General features: G+C 40.7%; 1 protein-coding gene across 1 annotated transcript in view; it reads left to right on the top strand.

Annotated features, from left to right (window-relative positions):
- USP4 (ubiquitin specific peptidase 4 (proto-oncogene)) overlaps positions 1-18,626 on the top strand; it is a gene marked incomplete at its 5' end in the record, with an annotated part of 38,756 nt that overhangs the window by 13,355 nt on the left and 6,775 nt on the right. Inside the window, 7 exons of the mRNA XM_008936160.1 lie at positions 1-2; positions 632-749; positions 2,825-2,998; positions 4,873-5,031; positions 7,254-7,478; positions 8,310-8,393; positions 9,151-9,245. The exon at positions 1-2 is cut by the window's left edge and continues 169 nt beyond it. Coding sequence (XP_008934408.1) covers positions 1-2; positions 632-749; positions 2,825-2,998; positions 4,873-5,031; positions 7,254-7,478; positions 8,310-8,393; positions 9,151-9,245 — 857 coding nt within the window. The remainder of the gene's footprint in view (positions 3-631; positions 750-2,824; positions 2,999-4,872; positions 5,032-7,253; positions 7,479-8,309; positions 8,394-9,150; positions 9,246-18,626) is intronic.

The following is an 18,626-nucleotide window of genomic DNA, read 5'->3' as shown; positions in this document are numbered from 1 at the left end:
AGGTCAGGAATGTTCTTCTTGTTTTTGTCCTTCATGTGAGTAAATACTCCTGTGCATCCTTGCCTGTATGGAAAAGGAGTGTGATGGTGCTCTATGAGGAGTTCTGCTACTCTTGTGTACCTATTTACCAAACTTTGCTTTTGAAACAGTTACATTCTGCTATTCCTTGCCCACTTGCAAAGATAGTGCATGTTCCAGAGCTTACTAACTACTAGGGCATTGCCTGATTTTGAGGGGATTGGGGGTAGGAGGGAAGGGATTATATTCTTTTCTCCATCTGCCAAGGTGTAGGCTTTCCAGGAAGAGATCATAATTTCATTAGCTCTTACAATGTGTCATGTAACATTATTGCTGTGTTAGGATAGTGTGCTGTGTGCTTAGAGACAGAGGAAATTAATGTGTTATGAGCCATAAGTTAATAATAGACTGTGTAATGATTAATGTTTCCAAAGTTAGCACGTATACTTCACATTCCTGGTGTTCAATATTAGCCACTCTGAAGCAGCAGAAAAATGTAGGCGGGTTAAACAATTTCATTAAACAGTTTTTGAGCTCCTATTTGATATGACTCTTAAACAGTGTTGAGACTTGATAACTCATTGTGGAGTTCACTGTGTTGTCTTTCTTCCAGAGGTTCTGGATTTGTCTGTAACTCTTACAACTGCAGGGACAGTGCTTCCTTGTCACAGCCTGGACTCTGTGGACTCAGTAACCTTGGAAATACTTGCTTTATGAATTCTGCATTACAGGTAAGAGTTGGAAAGAACCATATTTAGAATTAAACAAAAGAGCAGAGATTCTGGATTAAAACCTGTGGCAAGAAAGCAATGTTTTAATGTAATTCAATGAGGAGACCACACCTGGAATGAAGAGAAAAAAAACAAACAAAAAAACCCAAAACAAACAGAAAATCCAACAAATCCCAAACCAAAACCCTAAACAAAACCTAAAAAACCTTCATCTTTAGTTTGGCTTATGCTTTGCATGTTAGTATTATAAAAGATAATACAGTGTCGAGGACAGGATCTGAAATACATGGCTTCTGAAAAGGCTGTGGGAGAAGTCATACTGACCAGATGCCTAACTAACGAAGTGCTGGTGCTGTGCTCTGACAGAAGTGGGCTGACATGGAGAACATCTTGATTTGTGTGGGCTGCATAAGCAACATGAGCAGGTCACTGCATGTAGTTCTGGGGTCTGTGTTTAAAGATCCTTGAAAAATAGAGTAGCCACAGGAAGAGTTCAGGGTCATTGTGTGAGGTGTTAGCTTACAACAGTTAAGCAAAGCTAATAATTACTGGTGCATTTATTTAACTTTATCTCTTGGATTTGTTATGTTCATTTAAAAAAAAAAATGCAGAAACTTGTTAGGGATAGTTGTTCACCAAGAACTTAAAATACAACCTGTGTGAGCTTTGATTTAAGCAGTGGGCAGACTTCTAGTGTGGTACAAGTGCTATGTACTGACTTCTGTTGCTCTGGTAACTCTGAAAGCTAAAACAGATCTTAAAATAACTATAAGGCATTATGTGTGTGGCATTCAGGATATACAGTAAACTTGGACTGCCTCACTTTTTTGTTTGATGTGATTTTATTTTCATATTTGATATGAAAATACCAATTTGATATGGATTTGATAACCATAAACTGCATTGTTTTCTTGAATTTTTTTAGCTAATAGACAACTTTAAATTTTTTTTTATTGTCAAATTAATTTAAACCAAACATACTTCAATCTTAATTTTGCATGCAAACTAGTCATGCTAAGGATCAATTACTTTCTTTCATGTGTTTACGATTAGGCTTTAATTTCCTTGACATCTGTCTTTCAAAAGCAAATTTCTGCCTTAATTTTTGGAAGTTCGTAGATTTTTGTCAGCAAGTCTTCCAGTGAGAGGCTGGTGTCAAACAATAGTAGCTTTAAAGGACTTTAATATCATTTGCCCAGAGAAAGACACTAACATCTAGGCACTGGAACTGGGGAAATCTGGTAGGAAATAAGTTCCACAAGGTATGCCTCCAGCCATTGAAAGTGGCATTGGCTAAAGGGCAGGGCTGCACTTCCCTGACTCTCCAGACTGCCATCTGTAACCTGCCTGGGAGATCTGTGCACCTCCACCCAGTTGGTGAAGCACTGTGCAGACATCTGCTATGGGTCCTGAAATTTCAGGCATTCAAGTAGAGCTCAGTTTCATATTTTGTTGATATTACAATGCCTTGTTGTCCTAGTAGTTTTGATCATAATCTCAAACTTGGCTCTCTTTTTGTTCCCATATGTAAGTCTTGCCATATTTATCTGAGTGTTGCTATAAGCTTTGAGCCTTTTATTTCTTAGGGAGACTACTTCCTGTGCTAGTTTTTACTTGTGTCCTGAGGTTGACTTTGATTCCCCAGGATGTATTAAATCATTACCATCATACACTGATAATTAGTATGTCAATAGGAGAGTAGATTTGGAGTAATAACCCTTCCTGACTTTAAACTGTGCTGGCTTTTTGATGGGGATTTTTTAATGGCTTGTGGTTCTTTGTAGGACAAAGTTTAGCTTGTTTCACCTCAAGGATGAACAAGGACCTACCTTATTCTCGGTGTTGCTTACATTACGATTTCAAGTTCAGAGAGTGGTTACGGGATGTAGACTTGAGATCATTAAGGCGATGTCTCTAAAAACCTTCCTGACCTGTTCTGTGCAGAACCTCAGTAAGGTAGCCTACCCTACCACCTCAGTAACAGTATATGGTCTGATGTGGAAACTGGATTTATTTTATTGTGACACAGATTTATTGTCCTGTTCAGTAAATTCATTTTCTTAATGCTTTTTCAGTGTCTGAGCAATACCCCTCCTCTGACTGACTATTTCCTGGAAGATAAATATGAAGCTGAAATAAATCAGAACAATCCACTGGGGATGAGAGGAGAAATTGCAGAAGCCTATGCAGAGCTCATTAAACAGATGTGGTCTGGGAGACAGTCTTACGTGGCCCCGCGTATGTTTAAAGTACGTACTCTACTCTGTGTTCTTGTAACAGTTCTTTGACAGAAAAAGCAGTGAAAGCTAATTTGCCTTCTGCATGTTTTGATGTTATGAAAGCAGCTATGACAGAGTTACTTCAGTGTTGTTTCATGTTTTACATAAATGCTTTTCAGGGTACAGGGAGGAACTTGGCGGTGAGTATAACCTTAGACACCTTAGTAAATGACCTTCCAGCCTGAGAGCTGTTTAGATGTGTATCAGAATGATCTTTGCTACAAAACTAGGCAAGGTCATGTGAATTGCCAGCTGTGAACTGTAACTGGTGAGAAAAGGTGTGCGAGGTATGAATTTAAAAAATGAAATCAAAGTGGAGAGCAAAATGCTTCCTCTTGTCTGTAGTGTTGCTCATTGATGTAATGCTCCTAGTAGTTGAGGGTAAGGAGCTACTTTCAGCTGAAGTACTGCAATGTAGCAGTTATATTGTAATCCCTTGAGAAATTTTAACTTGTTTTCTATTTTAAATATAACATAAAGATGCTGCATTGTGGAACAATGTAATTAAAGCCCCCAAGAAACACCAAGAGTTTGCTTCTGTATTGCAGTCTAGGTATGCTGAGGGAGAATAACATCTGAAATGGATAAAATAAGCAGCAACTTTATTAATGTAAATGTGTATCCTGTTGCTGTTTAGGTTTTGCATGGTATAGTCTTGAAGTTGAGGCTTTTGGGACCTAGACCAAAAGTCTCACAGACTTTTGGTAATCTGTCTTCTGTAAAGACATAAGTAGTTCTGAAACAGCAAGATGTTTAATTTCTGTGACTTGGAGCTGCTGGCACATCATCCACCACTGTTAAAGCTGTTCTGTAAACTTCTGTTCAGAGGGAATATGTAAATGTGGTGGACATCAATAAAAGTGTCTTAATGTGGGCTGTTCTTGTTTAAGACTGCAATAGGAATTTCTCTATTTCCTAGTACAATATCACTTGTGATTTTTCAAACAGTTGTTCCTGATTTAGTGACGGTGTTAACTATGTCTAAAATATGAACAGCCCTTAGGTTTGGGCCCTTGCAGTTGTCATCTTAATTGGTTAAAATGTACTAAGTGTAATTCTGCAGGTCTGTTGGACTCCTTGTGTTTGTGGGAAAACTAGTAATGGTTACTAGGACTGACCACTTGGCCACTCCTTCAGCTAGTTGTTGGTTTTCCTGTGGGACCCCTTTCTTACTGTGTGGATGGTTTTTTTGGTGTTTTTTTTTAAAGCAGGAACACTAAATGGCAGTTTTGTGAAGCACTTATGAAATAGGAGGCTGTAGATGAGCGTGCTGTTTCTGACTCTAACTCGGGCTGTTGCATTCCTTTACTTCATATCACAATGTTTAGAATAGCTGGAGATCTCTGGTGAGGATTTTGATCTTAGTTTTAAGCTAGTTTTGCTAGTCTTAAGTCCTAAGTATCTTCTGCAAGCATTTTCAATCTTGCAGTCCACCTGGTACAAGATGCTTCTTTGTAGCAAGTCTGCACTGTGGGAACTGTAGGTTTCTGAAAGAGAAATTAAAGTACAAAAACCATCAGGCAGGTAGATTGTGTACTGCTTGTTTGCAGGTTCCTAAATTAATGTTGATAACTGAGAACTCTAGCATCGTAATGCTAGTTACATTCTTTCCTCTTAATACTAAAGGGAGGAAAAAAAACCCAAACCAAACAAAACCCCACAAAAAATAGCTGGGAAAATTATTCTGGCACCTTTACTGTATTAGCATCCAGTTCACTGTGGCTTCCTGCTAACTTCAGGTGGCACGGAGCCAATCTCTGCGACAGGCAGGACATGGGTGGCTTTATTCCTGGCTTTTACAGGTGGGTAGTGCTCACCCCCTCTGACTCCTGCCTTCGTTTCAGACGCAGGTTGGCCGATTTGCTCCTCAGTTTTCGGGATACCAGCAGCAAGATTCGCAGGAGCTCTTGGCTTTTCTTCTAGATGGCTTGCATGAGGATTTGAACAGAGTGAAGAAGAAGCCCTACTTGGAGCTGAAGGATGCCAACGGCAGACCTGATTCGGTATGGTGCCATTTACTTGAGGGTAGGGCAGATAGTGCTTCCCAGCGTGTTTAATGGGGTTCTGTGACACTTCCTGGCCTTCCTGCGCACAGACCCCACAAACACCCTCCCTACACAGCAGTGTACCTGGGAGGGGAGAACCCTGTTGTGCTTTATGGCCCAGCTGACTCTTCATGACACCTCATGGCACTTTGGTGTGGCTCTGCTGTACAGCAGAATGTCTGTTCTGCTGGCATGTAGGAAGATGTGCTTATGGTACAGTGCTGATGGGGTTCTGCATTGGAGAGGAGGGGAGGTGGTCTTGTGACCTAACAGCTACCCAAAATTAGGCTGTAGTTACTACCGTAACCTTCCCTCCTGACTGCTCAGACCCACCTTCTTCCTCCAGGTAGATTTAGCAGCAGGCTTTTAGTATCAGTTTGAGGAGACGGCTTATTGTGCAGGCCAATCATGCTTGTGTGTGGACTGGGAGCATTCACCCACATGGGTGCCCCTCAAATAAGGGTCTGAACATGGGGTTGTAAGCAGCCATTCCAGCATCCTACTGGTAGACAGCAGTGTCAAATTAAATGAGCTTTTTAGGCTGGACTTCTCACGTGTGCCTCTTCATGTGATCCATGAGCTACATTTGAGACCAGGCTGAGCAGGGTGCATGAAAGCACTGGTCAAGACAAGGAGAAAACCAAGGTATAAATGACTTGGTACTGCCAACTGTGGATCTTGATGAATTTCTTGTTTGGTGAACTACCTGCATCTCCTTAAGAGGCTTCACTTGATTTTTCTCTTTTCTTATGCCATGCAAATGGGTACACTGATATTAAAGCTACTTCATATTTATATTTAAATTTAAATTTAAACATGCTTGGGCTTCAGTTACCTGCTCTGCCTAAATGGAGAAAAGTATTTCTTTTACACCTTTTTCATGACAGAGGCCAGAAAAGTCTCTTCTGTTTGTTTTTTTCCTACCTTTCCTCTGTTCTGTTTCCTGGTCAAGAACAATATGTGAACCCCTTGCAGACACTTGTTTGTTCCTCTGAAGCTGGCAAACAGCGGGCTCACGTTAAAAGGAGATACGTGGTAGTGAAATGTCTTCCCTTAAGTGAACTCTCACTCTCCTGATCAGGCTTTTACTTCTTGTGATACTACAAACAGCTGCAACATACTATTATATGCAGAGTAAATATATTAGGTGGAAGAATGATTTAGGAGCCTCTAAAAGCCAGATGCAATAATTATTTCTAGGAAGTCTACGTGTATGATTGTTTTTCCTCTTAATAGGCAATATTTTCATGTCTTTTGCCTTTTCTTGCATAATACAGTGCTTGTGATAATGTTACAAGGAGTAGTGTATTTGATCTTTTTTTTCCTTCAAGAAATGCTGATAATTGTGGGATGGAAAGGATGCCCAGCATGCCTTCATTTTATTTAGTACTTCTCTGACACAGAGGATGCATGTGTGTTTCTGCCTTGCATCCATGTCAGGGAAGTTCTTGGAGCTTACTGTTGTATTCCCATCTCAGTGTCCTGGTTAGTGCCAGTGGCGTTGCAGTGTGTGTGTATCTATGGAACTTATTTCACTTGATGTAGGTAGATAGATATATAAAAAAATTACATGGTATTGTACCATAAACTGCAAGTCCCATGCTTAGCAGAGCCTCTGATAGCATTGAATAGGCAAATGGCAGTTAGCAGATGCCCTTAGGTAAGGAGTTTCTAAATTGTACTGTGAAAGTCTTCAAGGGATTGTGATTTGTTTCCTGTTATACTTCCATGTACCATCATTTTCCAAGAAATAAAAATTCTCTCCTTGTTTCTTGGGAGCTGTAACTGCAGTTGTCTTTCAAAAGCAGAGGGCAGCAGTCCACTCCTCATAGGGGAGAGCAGAAGGTATCTTATTAGCAGCTTGCTGTCCTGAAGAGCAGTGTATAACCTGCCACTATCCCCCCCCCCGGCTCTGTTTATACTTCTGGCATTGTGTGCACCAAAGACCACTTGACCAAATGATTTGGCTAACATAGATGTATTACATTTGACTTGACAAAAGGACTGAGCTTCACTGAGACGAAATCCCGGTGGGTTATGCTGGACACGCTGGTAGACCCTCCTTTCTGTGAAACGTACCTGTCAGTATCAATTTTCTGATTTTTATTTGATTCCTGTGCTGGCCATGCTATGGAAATGTTTTTGAGAAAACTTCTAATATATTTTTTTTCTTTTTGTAGGAGGTGGCAAAAGAGGCCTGGGAGAATCACAGGCTGAGGAATGATTCCATCATCGTAGATATTTTTCATGGTCTTTTCAAATCTACCCTTGTTTGTCCTGAATGCTCTAAAATTTCTGTGACCTTTGATCCCTTCTGTTACTTAACCCTTCCACTGCCCTTGAGGAGAGATCGTGCCATGGAAGTTACCCTGGTATATGCAGACCCACAGTATAGACCTGTCCAGGTGAGGCATATTGAAGACAATTTTCTTTAAGTCGTTTGAGTCTTTCTCTTAGGTTTTAAAGTTGAGACTTTTCGGGTAATCTAAAGGACACTGATGTCCACCTTTTGAGTAAGGTAGGATGGGTTTTATAATGTAAAAACTGGGAGTTGAACATGGAAATCAAGTGACTTTGGAGAATATAAAGGTGGAAGTTAGCTAAATGAGAAAGGCCTCTGAATTTCAAAGAAAGTGAAAAAGAATTGCTCTTGGGGGGAAAAAGAAAGAAAAATTACTTGATTGCTTTTAAAGCCTATTTGTTTCTAAGGTTGACTGATTATTTTTTTCTTTCTTTTCAAATGGGCCTAAGGGTGGGCCTTGTGCTTGCCATGTGCATCAAAACACAAGATCTGAGAGGCCCAGGCAGAGTGACTAGATGCCCTGATGGCAGCTGGGCACTTGATAAAGGAACAAGCAGAGCAGTTTTGGAGGTGCTGACTGGCAACGTATGAATGTGCTGTGGATTAAAACTTCAGGTGCTAAAAACTTGTGCTCTGTATGCAAAGGCTGAAGTGGTCTGATCCCCTCAGGAGGGTTGATTTGTTTGAAGGGGCAGATTTTGTGGTTTTCTTCTGCTGAGACTGACCAAAGCAAAAGATGAGCTGTTTAAGGCTCGTCCCCTCCAAATCTCTGCTTTGTAAGGTAGAGCTGAGATCCAGAAGACATCAGTGTGCAGCAGTGATCTTAACTCCAGCAGAACTCCTCTAAATTCAGGTTTTGTTTTCGTTTCCTTGCGCTCTGCCTTGCATGGGTTTGTTTTGCCTGGCGTAAGCAGGATGTTGTCTTTGTTTCCAGTACCGGGTTGTGGTGCCGATGATGGGGGCCATCTCGGATCTCTGCGAATCGCTCTCGAAACTCTCTGGTGTTCCTGCAGGAAATGTAAGGATAAATGCAGCACAGTGATTTTGATAATGTTTGTTCTCGTTGAAGCATTTCAGTGGCTTAGCTTTAGATGGGTGATAAGCTGAACTTAATGAAATAGTGAAAAAACCCTAACAAGTTTGAATGCTCTCACTGTAAAATAAAAAGATGTGTGAAACAATCTGTGTTTATTCTGACACTTCTATTGCAGTAGAGGGGTTTAAGAGAAGAGACAGAAAGCTCACCCTCAGCATTTCTGATAGTGTAGTTTCTTAGGACTGAGAGATGTTCAATGTCTGTTTTGGGTCCACCTCTTCTTGGACATCCTTTTAGTAACAAGGGGATCAAGTGAGCTTTCCCAGAGGCAGTGTTTTTTGTAGTTGGTGGGGTATTTTCAGGATACCAGTTTAGCACTTCAATTTATTTCAGTTAATTATAGATGAGAGTGGTCCATGCCTGAAATCTTACCCTGTTGACACTTGGATGTTGATATCTGTGCTGTTGTTTCCACCTGGCTGACTTGTAGGTGTTGGATTTGCATCTTCTCAGTACCTCTGTGAAATCCATCCATTATTTGCTTTGTTTTTCTGATCCATCTTAACAAATGCAGCTAATTAGCTACTGGGTGCTGCTATAGAAAACAGTGCTGATGTTGGTGTGCTGAAAATTGTGATTAAGAATAGGAATAACCTGTTGCTTGAATTTAAATTTAGTTTGCCTAAATTTATGTAAGCTTTTATTATAATGTCTTTGCAAATATCACTTGCTGTTCTAGATGGTGGTGACAGACGTGTATAACCATCGATTCCACAAAATTTTCCAAATGGATGAAGGTTTAAATCATATCATGCCAAAAGACGACATCTTTGTGTGAGTAAAGTGGGAAGATGCCATGATGTGACGAATGCTGCAAAACATTCACTTTGGTTTCAAGATATAAAACCTGTGTTTTTGTTTGTTTGTGTGTGTGTTTTTAAATTTTTCTCTCTCCAGAGCTAAGCCTTCCTATAGAACTTCTGTGTGACTTAGCATTAAGGCAGTACTTCTTAGCAGCAGATCAGCATGTGAAGTTTTCAGTAGGTATTTTCCTAACACAAAGGAAGTCATGGCTCTGGGTATTTATGAACTTTTTGTCTGGTCTATGTTCTGCAGTTTGGAACTCTGCAAGCCTGTTTCAGAGATGATGATCTGTGTCTGGATTACAGTTACACTTTCACTGGAGTTTTTAGGCAAGCTCAAACTTACTGTTTCTTGCACTCTGGATCAGCCCAAATCCATGGAGCTGCTACTAGGATAGCATGAAGGTGTAAGCTGTTGTACTCTGCCTCTCCTAATGCCTGGCAGTTGTTCGTTACAGCACCCAGCTAACTGTGGCTGGAGGTTTTCCACAGACTCTTGACTGGTGCTTATGCTGTTTATGTCTTAACTGTGGTTGTGGGTGACTTCAGCAAAACGGAGGATTTGATTGTGCTTGACATCTTATGTGCACGTGGTGGATGAGATGCCTGCAGTCAGCTGTGACATCTGGTGAGGAGAACAACACTGGTGTTCTGTTTTTGTGGCTGTAAAATTATAAATATTGCACATAAAGTGCAAAGTGGACTTTGAGGCTTGCAGCTGGACCTGAGGCTTGTTGGGATCAAGTCCAGCCCTTCATCACAAGTCCAGTCTTCCTCATGTGAGAATGTTCTAGTGCAAGGATATTGCTTCTACAGAGTAGTTGTGCCATTGGGAAGCCCTGCACTAATACCCTCTGGGGCATTGTGTACTTTTCCCTGGTGGGATGCTGTGACATACTGCTTGGTGCTGTTCTGTCATGCCCTCATTGCTGAGATGTGATGCCTGAGCTTTTTCTGAAAGTTCTTACATTGTTTTCTTCAGTTGCTGCTGAAGTGGTGGCCGGTTAGGGTGCCCAGGAAAGATGTTTGGCTTGTGTGAAATCCCTTGTAAAGTGTTAGATTGTAACTGAGTCTGTCTCCAGAGCTAGGGAAACACTAGAAAACCCACAAGTGTGATATTACAATGATAATTACAAAACAACCTCACTTTCCTACAAGCATAAGATCTTGCATACCTCTCCGCAGAAGAGAACTATGAATTGGCTCTGCTTTGGGGTGGGGAGAAACACTGGCTGAACTGCAGCTCCATGAGTATTTTCCTTTGCAGTCACCACTTCCTTTTATGTGCAAGCACAACTATAAATGAGGTGATGCTGTGAGTCATAGTCACAGTGAGTGAGCTGATCTGGGTTAAAAATAACCCTTGAAGGATAGAGAAGACACAGCAGGAGGAAGTTTTTGCTAATCCTCTTTTTCCATGTACATCCTCTGTTTTTCAGCACTGTGAGGCAAGAGAAACCATCCAGGCACCAGGGCAAGAACTAGGAAAAAGTTGCTCATGGGAACTCCCTTTAGTGGGTGGTGATGCCAGGAAAAATCTGTAAAGTAATATTCTAACCTACAGCTAAAAACCGGCATTATTCTATTGAAGGAGAGTCTTGTCTCTAAAACCCAAGAAAGAAACGCTTGTTCACAAAGAGCAAGACTTCTTACTTAAAGGCAAATGCATAATTACTTTATCATGGACAATCTGCTCACCATCTCTGGTTATAAAAAGTTCACTCTTAAGTGTTCTAAGATTTAATTAAATAGTTCAAGAAATTATATTAGTAGCTTGAAGGTTCTTAAATTTCACTCTCTTCCATCTGTTAAGGTCTTTTATCTGCTGAAGTGGGTGTGGAAGGAGGGAGTACATCAGTTTTGTGTTGATTGCTACCAGAGGTGAGCAGTCAGGGTGGATCTTCAACTGGGATTTTTGAACTGCAGGTTTCAGTGATTCCTTTGGAATTTTTACCCTTTTGGTGTTACTTGCTTGTAGATCCTGAGGTGAGCAGGCTGTGAGCATGTAGTGGTGCTGGAGGAAACTTTAAAAATTGTCACTTCAAGGACTTGGTTGGGTTTAAGAGTAGCTGTGTTAGGTTTTGGGTTCATTAGGCTTTTGCAAACTGACAATATTAAGGATATACTGAAAGTGCTATTTTTTTTTTTTTTTTGTTACTCTATGTGTTGTTTTTACTATCTTTCTAAGAAATTAAAATTTTGTTTAGTTTATACCTATAAGAAATGGTTTTAATTTTTCTTTGTATTTAGTTCATGATCTGAAGAATCCTTGCTATCTCTGTGAATTAGAACTCTTCAGTAAATTGAAACTGTCTTGTATAAGGTTTTTCAGGCTTTGTAAATCTTAATGTTTAGACTGTGACAATTATCCAAGTTGCTTTTGGAGGGATAATATTGTATGTTTGGACTCGGTACGTTGTTGCTAAAAAAGTGGATAACTTCCAAAATAATGTGAATGTTTTTATCCTTCTGGCTTCTAAACTTGTTTTCCATTGGGAAATGTAGCCATGGAGGTGCATCTGTGTTCTGCTTCTTGCAGAAAGGATGATTTTACATCTGCTAGAGAGGACTCCTGCACAGAACCCCACCCTGGCACTCTTAGCTGTCACACTGGTCCTCATACATTTTTGTTCAGTGCTCTTGTTTCCTGCTTGCTCATCTTGATGGGAAGCAGGTGCTGCTCTGACTTGCACCTACCTCTGCTGCTTGCCTTGGGGCTGGACCCAGGCGCTGTGCTGCACGCTTTCTTTGTGAGCCTATTCTCCAAAACCAGAGTAGGAGCAGCCCTCTTCACCGTACTCTCTAGTTAACTTGTTCCTTCTATCCTAACTGCTTTGGTGTTCCTGTAACTTCTTGCTTTTTGTGTTTAGCATGAAAACTAGCTCTTGCTTATCCTCAGTGCAGGTTGAGTAACACTCATCATTTGCTGCTGTGCCCTAGCTGGACGGATGTAACTGGAAGCAGACGATAACCTGGGTCAGGATGCAGGGCACCGTTAGAAGAACTGTTGTGTTGTGCAGCGAGGTGTGCTGTGTTGCTCTGCACAGTTCTCCTCCTGTATGTGTGGAAGTGGCTCATGAGTGGGACAGGAATGGATTAAGCAGAAACTTCTCATGTGCTCCTCAAGCTGCTACATTTCTGGTAGAAGATATCAACGTGAAGGCATCAGACCAGGGCTTGCTATCTTCCTGAAGATGCTGTGTGATGTGTGGCTGAGGAATGTGGCAACCTGGTGATCATATGTTCAGAATGCTGCTGCCAGTAGCTTGAGGAGTTTCTGATAGCCCAGCCACCTCACTTACCTTCTTAGATTACACTGTTTATTAAGTGTAGGGATAAAAAATATTTCAGAACAAAATCCTAAGTCTTTTAGTATCTTCCACCTTTTGAAGAACAAACTTGGTTCCACTTGAAACTAAAAAATACATAAATGGAATTAGTATAGTTGAGAAACATTTTATTTCCCCAAAGTCAATGAAGAAGACTTGAGTGCCCACTAAAAGGCATTTTGTTCTTCTGGTTTTAAATTAAGGCAAATTCTTTAGAGAAGTGACGAGAGAAGACTTGTTTCTTATGACTTGAAGGATGGCTCTGTGTGGCTGCATAGTTCACAAAATGTTCAGCTTGGAGAAGATCCTTGTATGCCGAGTGGTGATGTAGTTGCGGGGTGTGTCACTAGTTGGGCTGAGTAATGTGTATCTCTTCTGTTTCTGAAGAACAGGGGAACAGCTGCCTTTTCACTGCAATGTATAACTGCAGAATGTTTTACAGTGACGGTCTTTTCACCCAGAATTTACAGTTGAAATAAATAACTTTAAAACATTAAATCGCGCTAAGCCATCAGAAGTTTTTGTACTACGTTTATACAGTGTATAGCCATAAAATAAACTACTAAGAAGACTTTCTAAAGCATTAAGTTGGGCTGACAATATAGCAACTGATTTACAAGCAAGAAAGAAACCCTCTGGGAGGTGCTTGCCTACAATGTTTTGAAAACATATTTTTGTTGTAGGATTTGTTTGATTCACTTAATTGCTTTGTGTAGTAAGAGTAAGCCATGGCAGCTTCTGTTGTAGAAGAACAGAAGTTACAGAAAAGATGAGGTCTTTAATGGCATTGCTTATGTTACAAATCAAACAGGAAGACAGCATGGTTTCAGGATATTGTGCTCACAGTGCAGCAGAGCTGGGAGGGAGCTGTCAGATGGGAAAAACAAACAGGAGAGGGACATCTGGTAATCATGGTACCTTTTGCAGCGTGTGCTTTAGGTACTAAATGCTAACCTAGATGTTTAAAGTTGACGTATAATATGCAACCTGGCATATGACTGAGGACCATTAGTTTGTAATTTGTATTTAAATAAGAGATGTTTTCTAGAATCAAATCATCTCTTGTATTTAAATCAGTATGATAATCCCTCTCTCAGATATGTGAACTCTTTCCTAATTCATGTTTTATTGCTCCTGTCCCTTTTAGATACTGTATCTTCTATAAGACTTTTCTTATTTTCTAGTCATGTCCAGTGGCAAGACTTCCCTGTTGGCAAACTGTTATGTGCATATCTCATTGCTAGCTTTAAGTAATTGAAGTTAGATCCAAAGTTTATTTCACTGGTTCAAAAATGAAGTGCAAAGAAGCACTTCAAACCGGAGTTCAATCAATACAACATATTCAGGAATAGGTTTCTCATGTGTACATTCACTAAACTTTTATTTTAAAGTTGCAGACTGCTCAGTGTGTCCAACTGATTTTGTTTGAGGTGTTGTCCTGAAGGATTTTGCTGCCTAGTCTTTGAATTTGGGTGTGCTTGCAGGTCTCTTCATTTGTTCTTTATAGGCATGCTGAGAGCATTATGAGAGAAGCTGTGGTAAACTGAAGGCAGCACCCTTCTGTGCTTTGTGCTATAATGCTTTTTTTTTTTAAATGGTGTAACAGTTTTTTCACCTGAGAAGTACTCCTCCCTTCCACTGGCAGAAGTGAACCAAGTTTGTGTTGGTAATCATCCGTGGTTGTTTGCTAGCGTGTGAGAATGCAAAGACTCTGGTGATAGGGGGAGCTACAAGCTTCCAGGCTCTGATTTCATGAGTAGCTGCCATCAAATTATTTTTTTGTTCCCTGCTTTCCTTTTCCCCCTTTAAACAGGACTTTGCTCAGAGTCCAGCAGATCTTCCACCTGTGATCACCTGCATGTCTGTCTTCTGTAGTAGACATCAGTTGCTTCAATGGTTCTGAAGCTTTAAGGTCTTGGAGTAACTGAAACTGGCATTTCCTGCCTTCTGTATGTTTCTTAGTGTCACCTTAGGTTGCTTCAGGACTGAAAAATTTAAATATAAATGATCAGTCATTTGTAGTATTTCTCCAGGTTTGCTTGGGTGAAAGCTGCAGCCAGGCCTGGGTCCGCATATGACAGCAATATCCCTCTTGTTTTGGCAGACATGTGGTTTTAGAGAGTTGTGTTGCTTGCTGGCTAGTGCACATCTCAGAAATTTAAAGAAGAAAAATCCCTACTGTAGAAGTTCTGTGCCCCAGCAGGGATGTGATTTAAAAAAAAAAAAAAAAGTGGTTTTGTACTGTTGTCTTACTTTTGACACCAATGTCTTTTTAAGTCTCAGCTTTTGATTTAGGCTTCTTTATATTGGTTAGTCACTGAGCAGAATATTGATTTCCCTTAAATGCTTCACTTGTAAATGTCACTGAACAAGAACTTGCACAACACATTGTAGGAAGAATAATGTAGCTGGAGTGTGCTTTAGTTGTTTCTTACACTTGCCTGACAGAGGACATGGTCTGCAGGGACAGAGTCCATCGTGGCCCAGACTGTACAGCTGAAGAATATTTGTGAAAAGTGCCATGCATGGGAAGTATAGAACATTGAGGCTGCACATTTGAGATGGTTTCAGTGATTGGAAAAGCTGTATTTTTTCCTGTTTTCACCTTAGAGGTATGAGGGAAGACACGTTCAACTTTCTGTGATTTTTGCAGAGTGCCTTGGATATCTTGAGACTTGGATTGTGAATTTTCATGTCCTGTTACAGTGGTGGGAGATAGTGAATCTTGCTGGGAGCCGAGGGTGATGAGAATTGGACTCTGTTAGGAATTTAAGCTGAATAGACAGTAATTTCGGAGGAAAAAAAAAAAACCAAAAATAACCGCTCAATCTGCCCTGGATGGCTCAGATGTATTTTCTCTTTCAGCTGCTCAGTTTCTGGCTCATAGATTCTTGTGGTGTTACCTTACCTGTTGTGCTCTCTGATAGTAGAACTTGAAAACGGAGAAATGTGAATGTTACTGGGCTTCTTGACATTTAAGTGGCTTTAACTCTCAGATGCATCCCAAAACGAACCTGGCTCCTTTTACACAAAAGGCCAAAACTCCACATTTTCCCCCAGTCTCCTGAAAGGGGAGGAGTATTTGGGGCTAGAATTCTCCAAGCCTGTTCTTTCATGAGGCTTCACACTCCTCTTTCTCTTCAAAATAGACTTGGAAACATCGTGTTACTTCTGATCCAAGATGCGTTAATATTTAGTGTCAGAGAAGAGGTGAGATGCTTGCAGATGCTTGAGAAAGGGGTTTGATGTAAGATTTGAAGCAAGATCTGTCTCCATGTGTAGGGGTGGTGCAGCTGAAGAGCAGTAGGACTAGCCAGCTTCTCACCGCGTTGTGTTTCTCTCAAGGTGTGTTGAAAGGACAGGGAGGTCTGTGGAAGATGATCAGAAAGTCACTTATGTAAAGGTGGTCTGCAAATCAATTTGATGACGTTGGTTCAGTGTTTGTGCTGAATGCTCTCATTCTCCAGGCTAAGCAGAGAGCAGCATCCAGCACATAACCGAAACGCTTACTATTTCTTTTCCTTAGGTTGTGTGAAGTGCAGCCCCACTAGGACCTCCGGCTCCCGCTCCACTGTAACACCCACGCATGCACCATGCTGGTGATATCCCATCACCCAGGGATCCTGCTGGAGCTTGGAGCCGGCCTACAAGGGGTCAGGTAAGTACCATTTGGAAACCAACTCCACGGCCCATTTCAAGGGTATCACTTGTAGTATTTCTTCTTAGTTCTTAAGGCCTAAGAAGAAAAATGATTTGCTGGATAAACTAGGTAACCCTGTTCTCTTAGCCTGGCTAATGGGGCATATAATATAATATGTATTGTTTACATTGATACAAGTTTTACAAATTGATTTGCAGGCCACCTTTAACCTATAAAAGTGAGCGTATTTTAATAAGATATACTTTAAGTTTGCCATACCATGTTTTCTACCTTCTCTAGCAACATGCTGTGTATTGTGTATTTAGATGAGTTCATTTTCTTGAAAAAACATGACTGGCTGCAGAAATGTCAGATGTGTTAATGTGACTGAGGCTGCAACAGTTACTGAACTGTTAGGTCAGCAAACCAGCTCGTCCAGTAGCTTTATATGAAATGTTTGAGATGCGCAAGATCTTGTAGCAGACTGGTCTAGGAAGTTTGTTCCTGCTTGCTGAAAATTGAATGAGGGTTTGTGTCCTTGCAAAATGAGCTTGTATTTTTTTTTAAGCTTTGTAAAAAATCTTGCTGGTTGAATTCCCTCATCTGTTTTAATCCTCTTCCTCTGTAAGACTGACAAAATTCTGTGACCAGTTTCTGCAGGGGAAACAACCTGTTATCTGAAAGTTACATTTGCAGTTTCTTATACCATAGCTTACTTGTTTGTATGTGTTCTGGTATTACAAAAGAAAATAAACAGATTAGGAGTATTTTCACTTCATAGAAAAGATGGGAGCCTGTGGAGCATTTTCACCCCGTTTTTTTTTCTAGCCCTCTGTTCATTCTTATTGTCAACTTTTGAACCCATTGTAATTTTGTGCCAGCATCTCCGGGTTGATGTGCATTAGTAACCTTGTTCAGATGGATCTGTTTGTCAGCTTCTGCAGTTACATTTTTTTTTCCTACCCTTCTCTGTTCTCTTACAAAATACACTTATTTTCTTGGTTGTTGCTATCGACTGACTTGTGTCCACATAGTGTTTTCCAGCTGGAATTTGTTTCATAGATCCCAACACTTGTGAGGGAATGTCTCAGTAACATCCAACATACATATTATCCTAGTGTTTAACTTAGAGTATTCTTTTTCTTTCAGTGCTCTTTCATGTAGCTCTGTCTTGTCTTTCTGTAGCTTTTCATGCTCCTGTGCACTTGCTTAACTTCAGCTTGCAAGGGGGCCAAAGCAACCTGCTTCATTGCTCAGTGCCTCTTTTCTGAACCGTAACCACAGACCTGAAGCCTTCATAATGCTGATGAAGACTGGTCAAAAACCAGTCTGATGAGAACTGCTATTGGGTAGCAGTTGTCGTATACTTTTCAGAATTGTCATGAATTAAAGGCAACCAGCCAATACCCAGCAGTATGGTAGCAGCTGAGCTAATGACTGTCTAAAACTATGTTGTGTTTTCTGGTGTAGCATCATCTTTATGTTCTGTTATTTCAATGAAGTTGTAAGATACCAAACTACAGTAATTCCCAGTGTCAGCTCTATAACTTTCCTTAAACTATAGATGAAGTATTTTATTAGAGATTTTTTTTTTATACAAGGGATGCCTGTTGCTCAAGAGATTCAGAAAATGACAGACTCTGATTTTTTGTCTGCCTCCAATACTAGTATGTAAAAGCTATCTGAGGTGGAGTGGGTAGAGGGGCACTTGAGTAACTAAATGTGTTATGTTTCAGTGAGACGTGTGTGAGATGCTCTTTTGCAGAGTGGCACAGGGGTGCAGCACACTGGCTGGGTGTTACCTGTCTATAGGGAATACTTTACTACTTTTTGTCCCATCTGTTCCTTTGCGTGGGCAGGGCTTTGTTCAGGTGCATGAGTGTGGAATATAAATGCATTAATTGCTGGTTGCAGAGCACAGTGTAGGTGGTGTGAGAGGCAGTCACAAGAATGTCAAGGAACATGTGTATGTCATGTACTGATCTGTCTATAGGAGTCTAGCTTAAGGGTCTCAAAGGACCTGGAGTTCATTATAGATGGTATTTGGAGACTGAGTATGATCTTATATTATTTAAACAGTGCTGAGTAAAATAATTGTCCTCTTTGTGGTGATGTTTCTTAGGAAACTTTAGAAGGTGTGAACTGTACCTGCTGCTGGTGTCTAGCTGAATAGTATTGATAGCCTGGAGAACCTCAACAGCCATTTGTGTTGGACTGTCTTATGCTGACTGATCTCTGATGCGCTCGGTGGGCTGGGACTCTCCAGAAGGGTATTTTTTTCCTTCATGTACTCTACTGACTCAGTGCAAGCCACAAGCTGGGATCCCTCTTGGTTTAAGTAGGGTGGAGAACTAAAACTCTGCTGCATCCTGCTCTACAAGAA

Source organism: Merops nubicus, unplaced genomic scaffold, assembly GCF_000691845.1.
Source record: "Merops nubicus isolate BGI_N331 unplaced genomic scaffold, ASM69184v1 scaffold11202, whole genome shotgun sequence".
Taxonomy (NCBI): Eukaryota; Metazoa; Chordata; class Aves; order Coraciiformes; family Meropidae; genus Merops; species Merops nubicus.
Note: the sequence above shows the minus strand (reverse complement) of the source record. Positions and strands in the feature narration are given on the sequence as shown.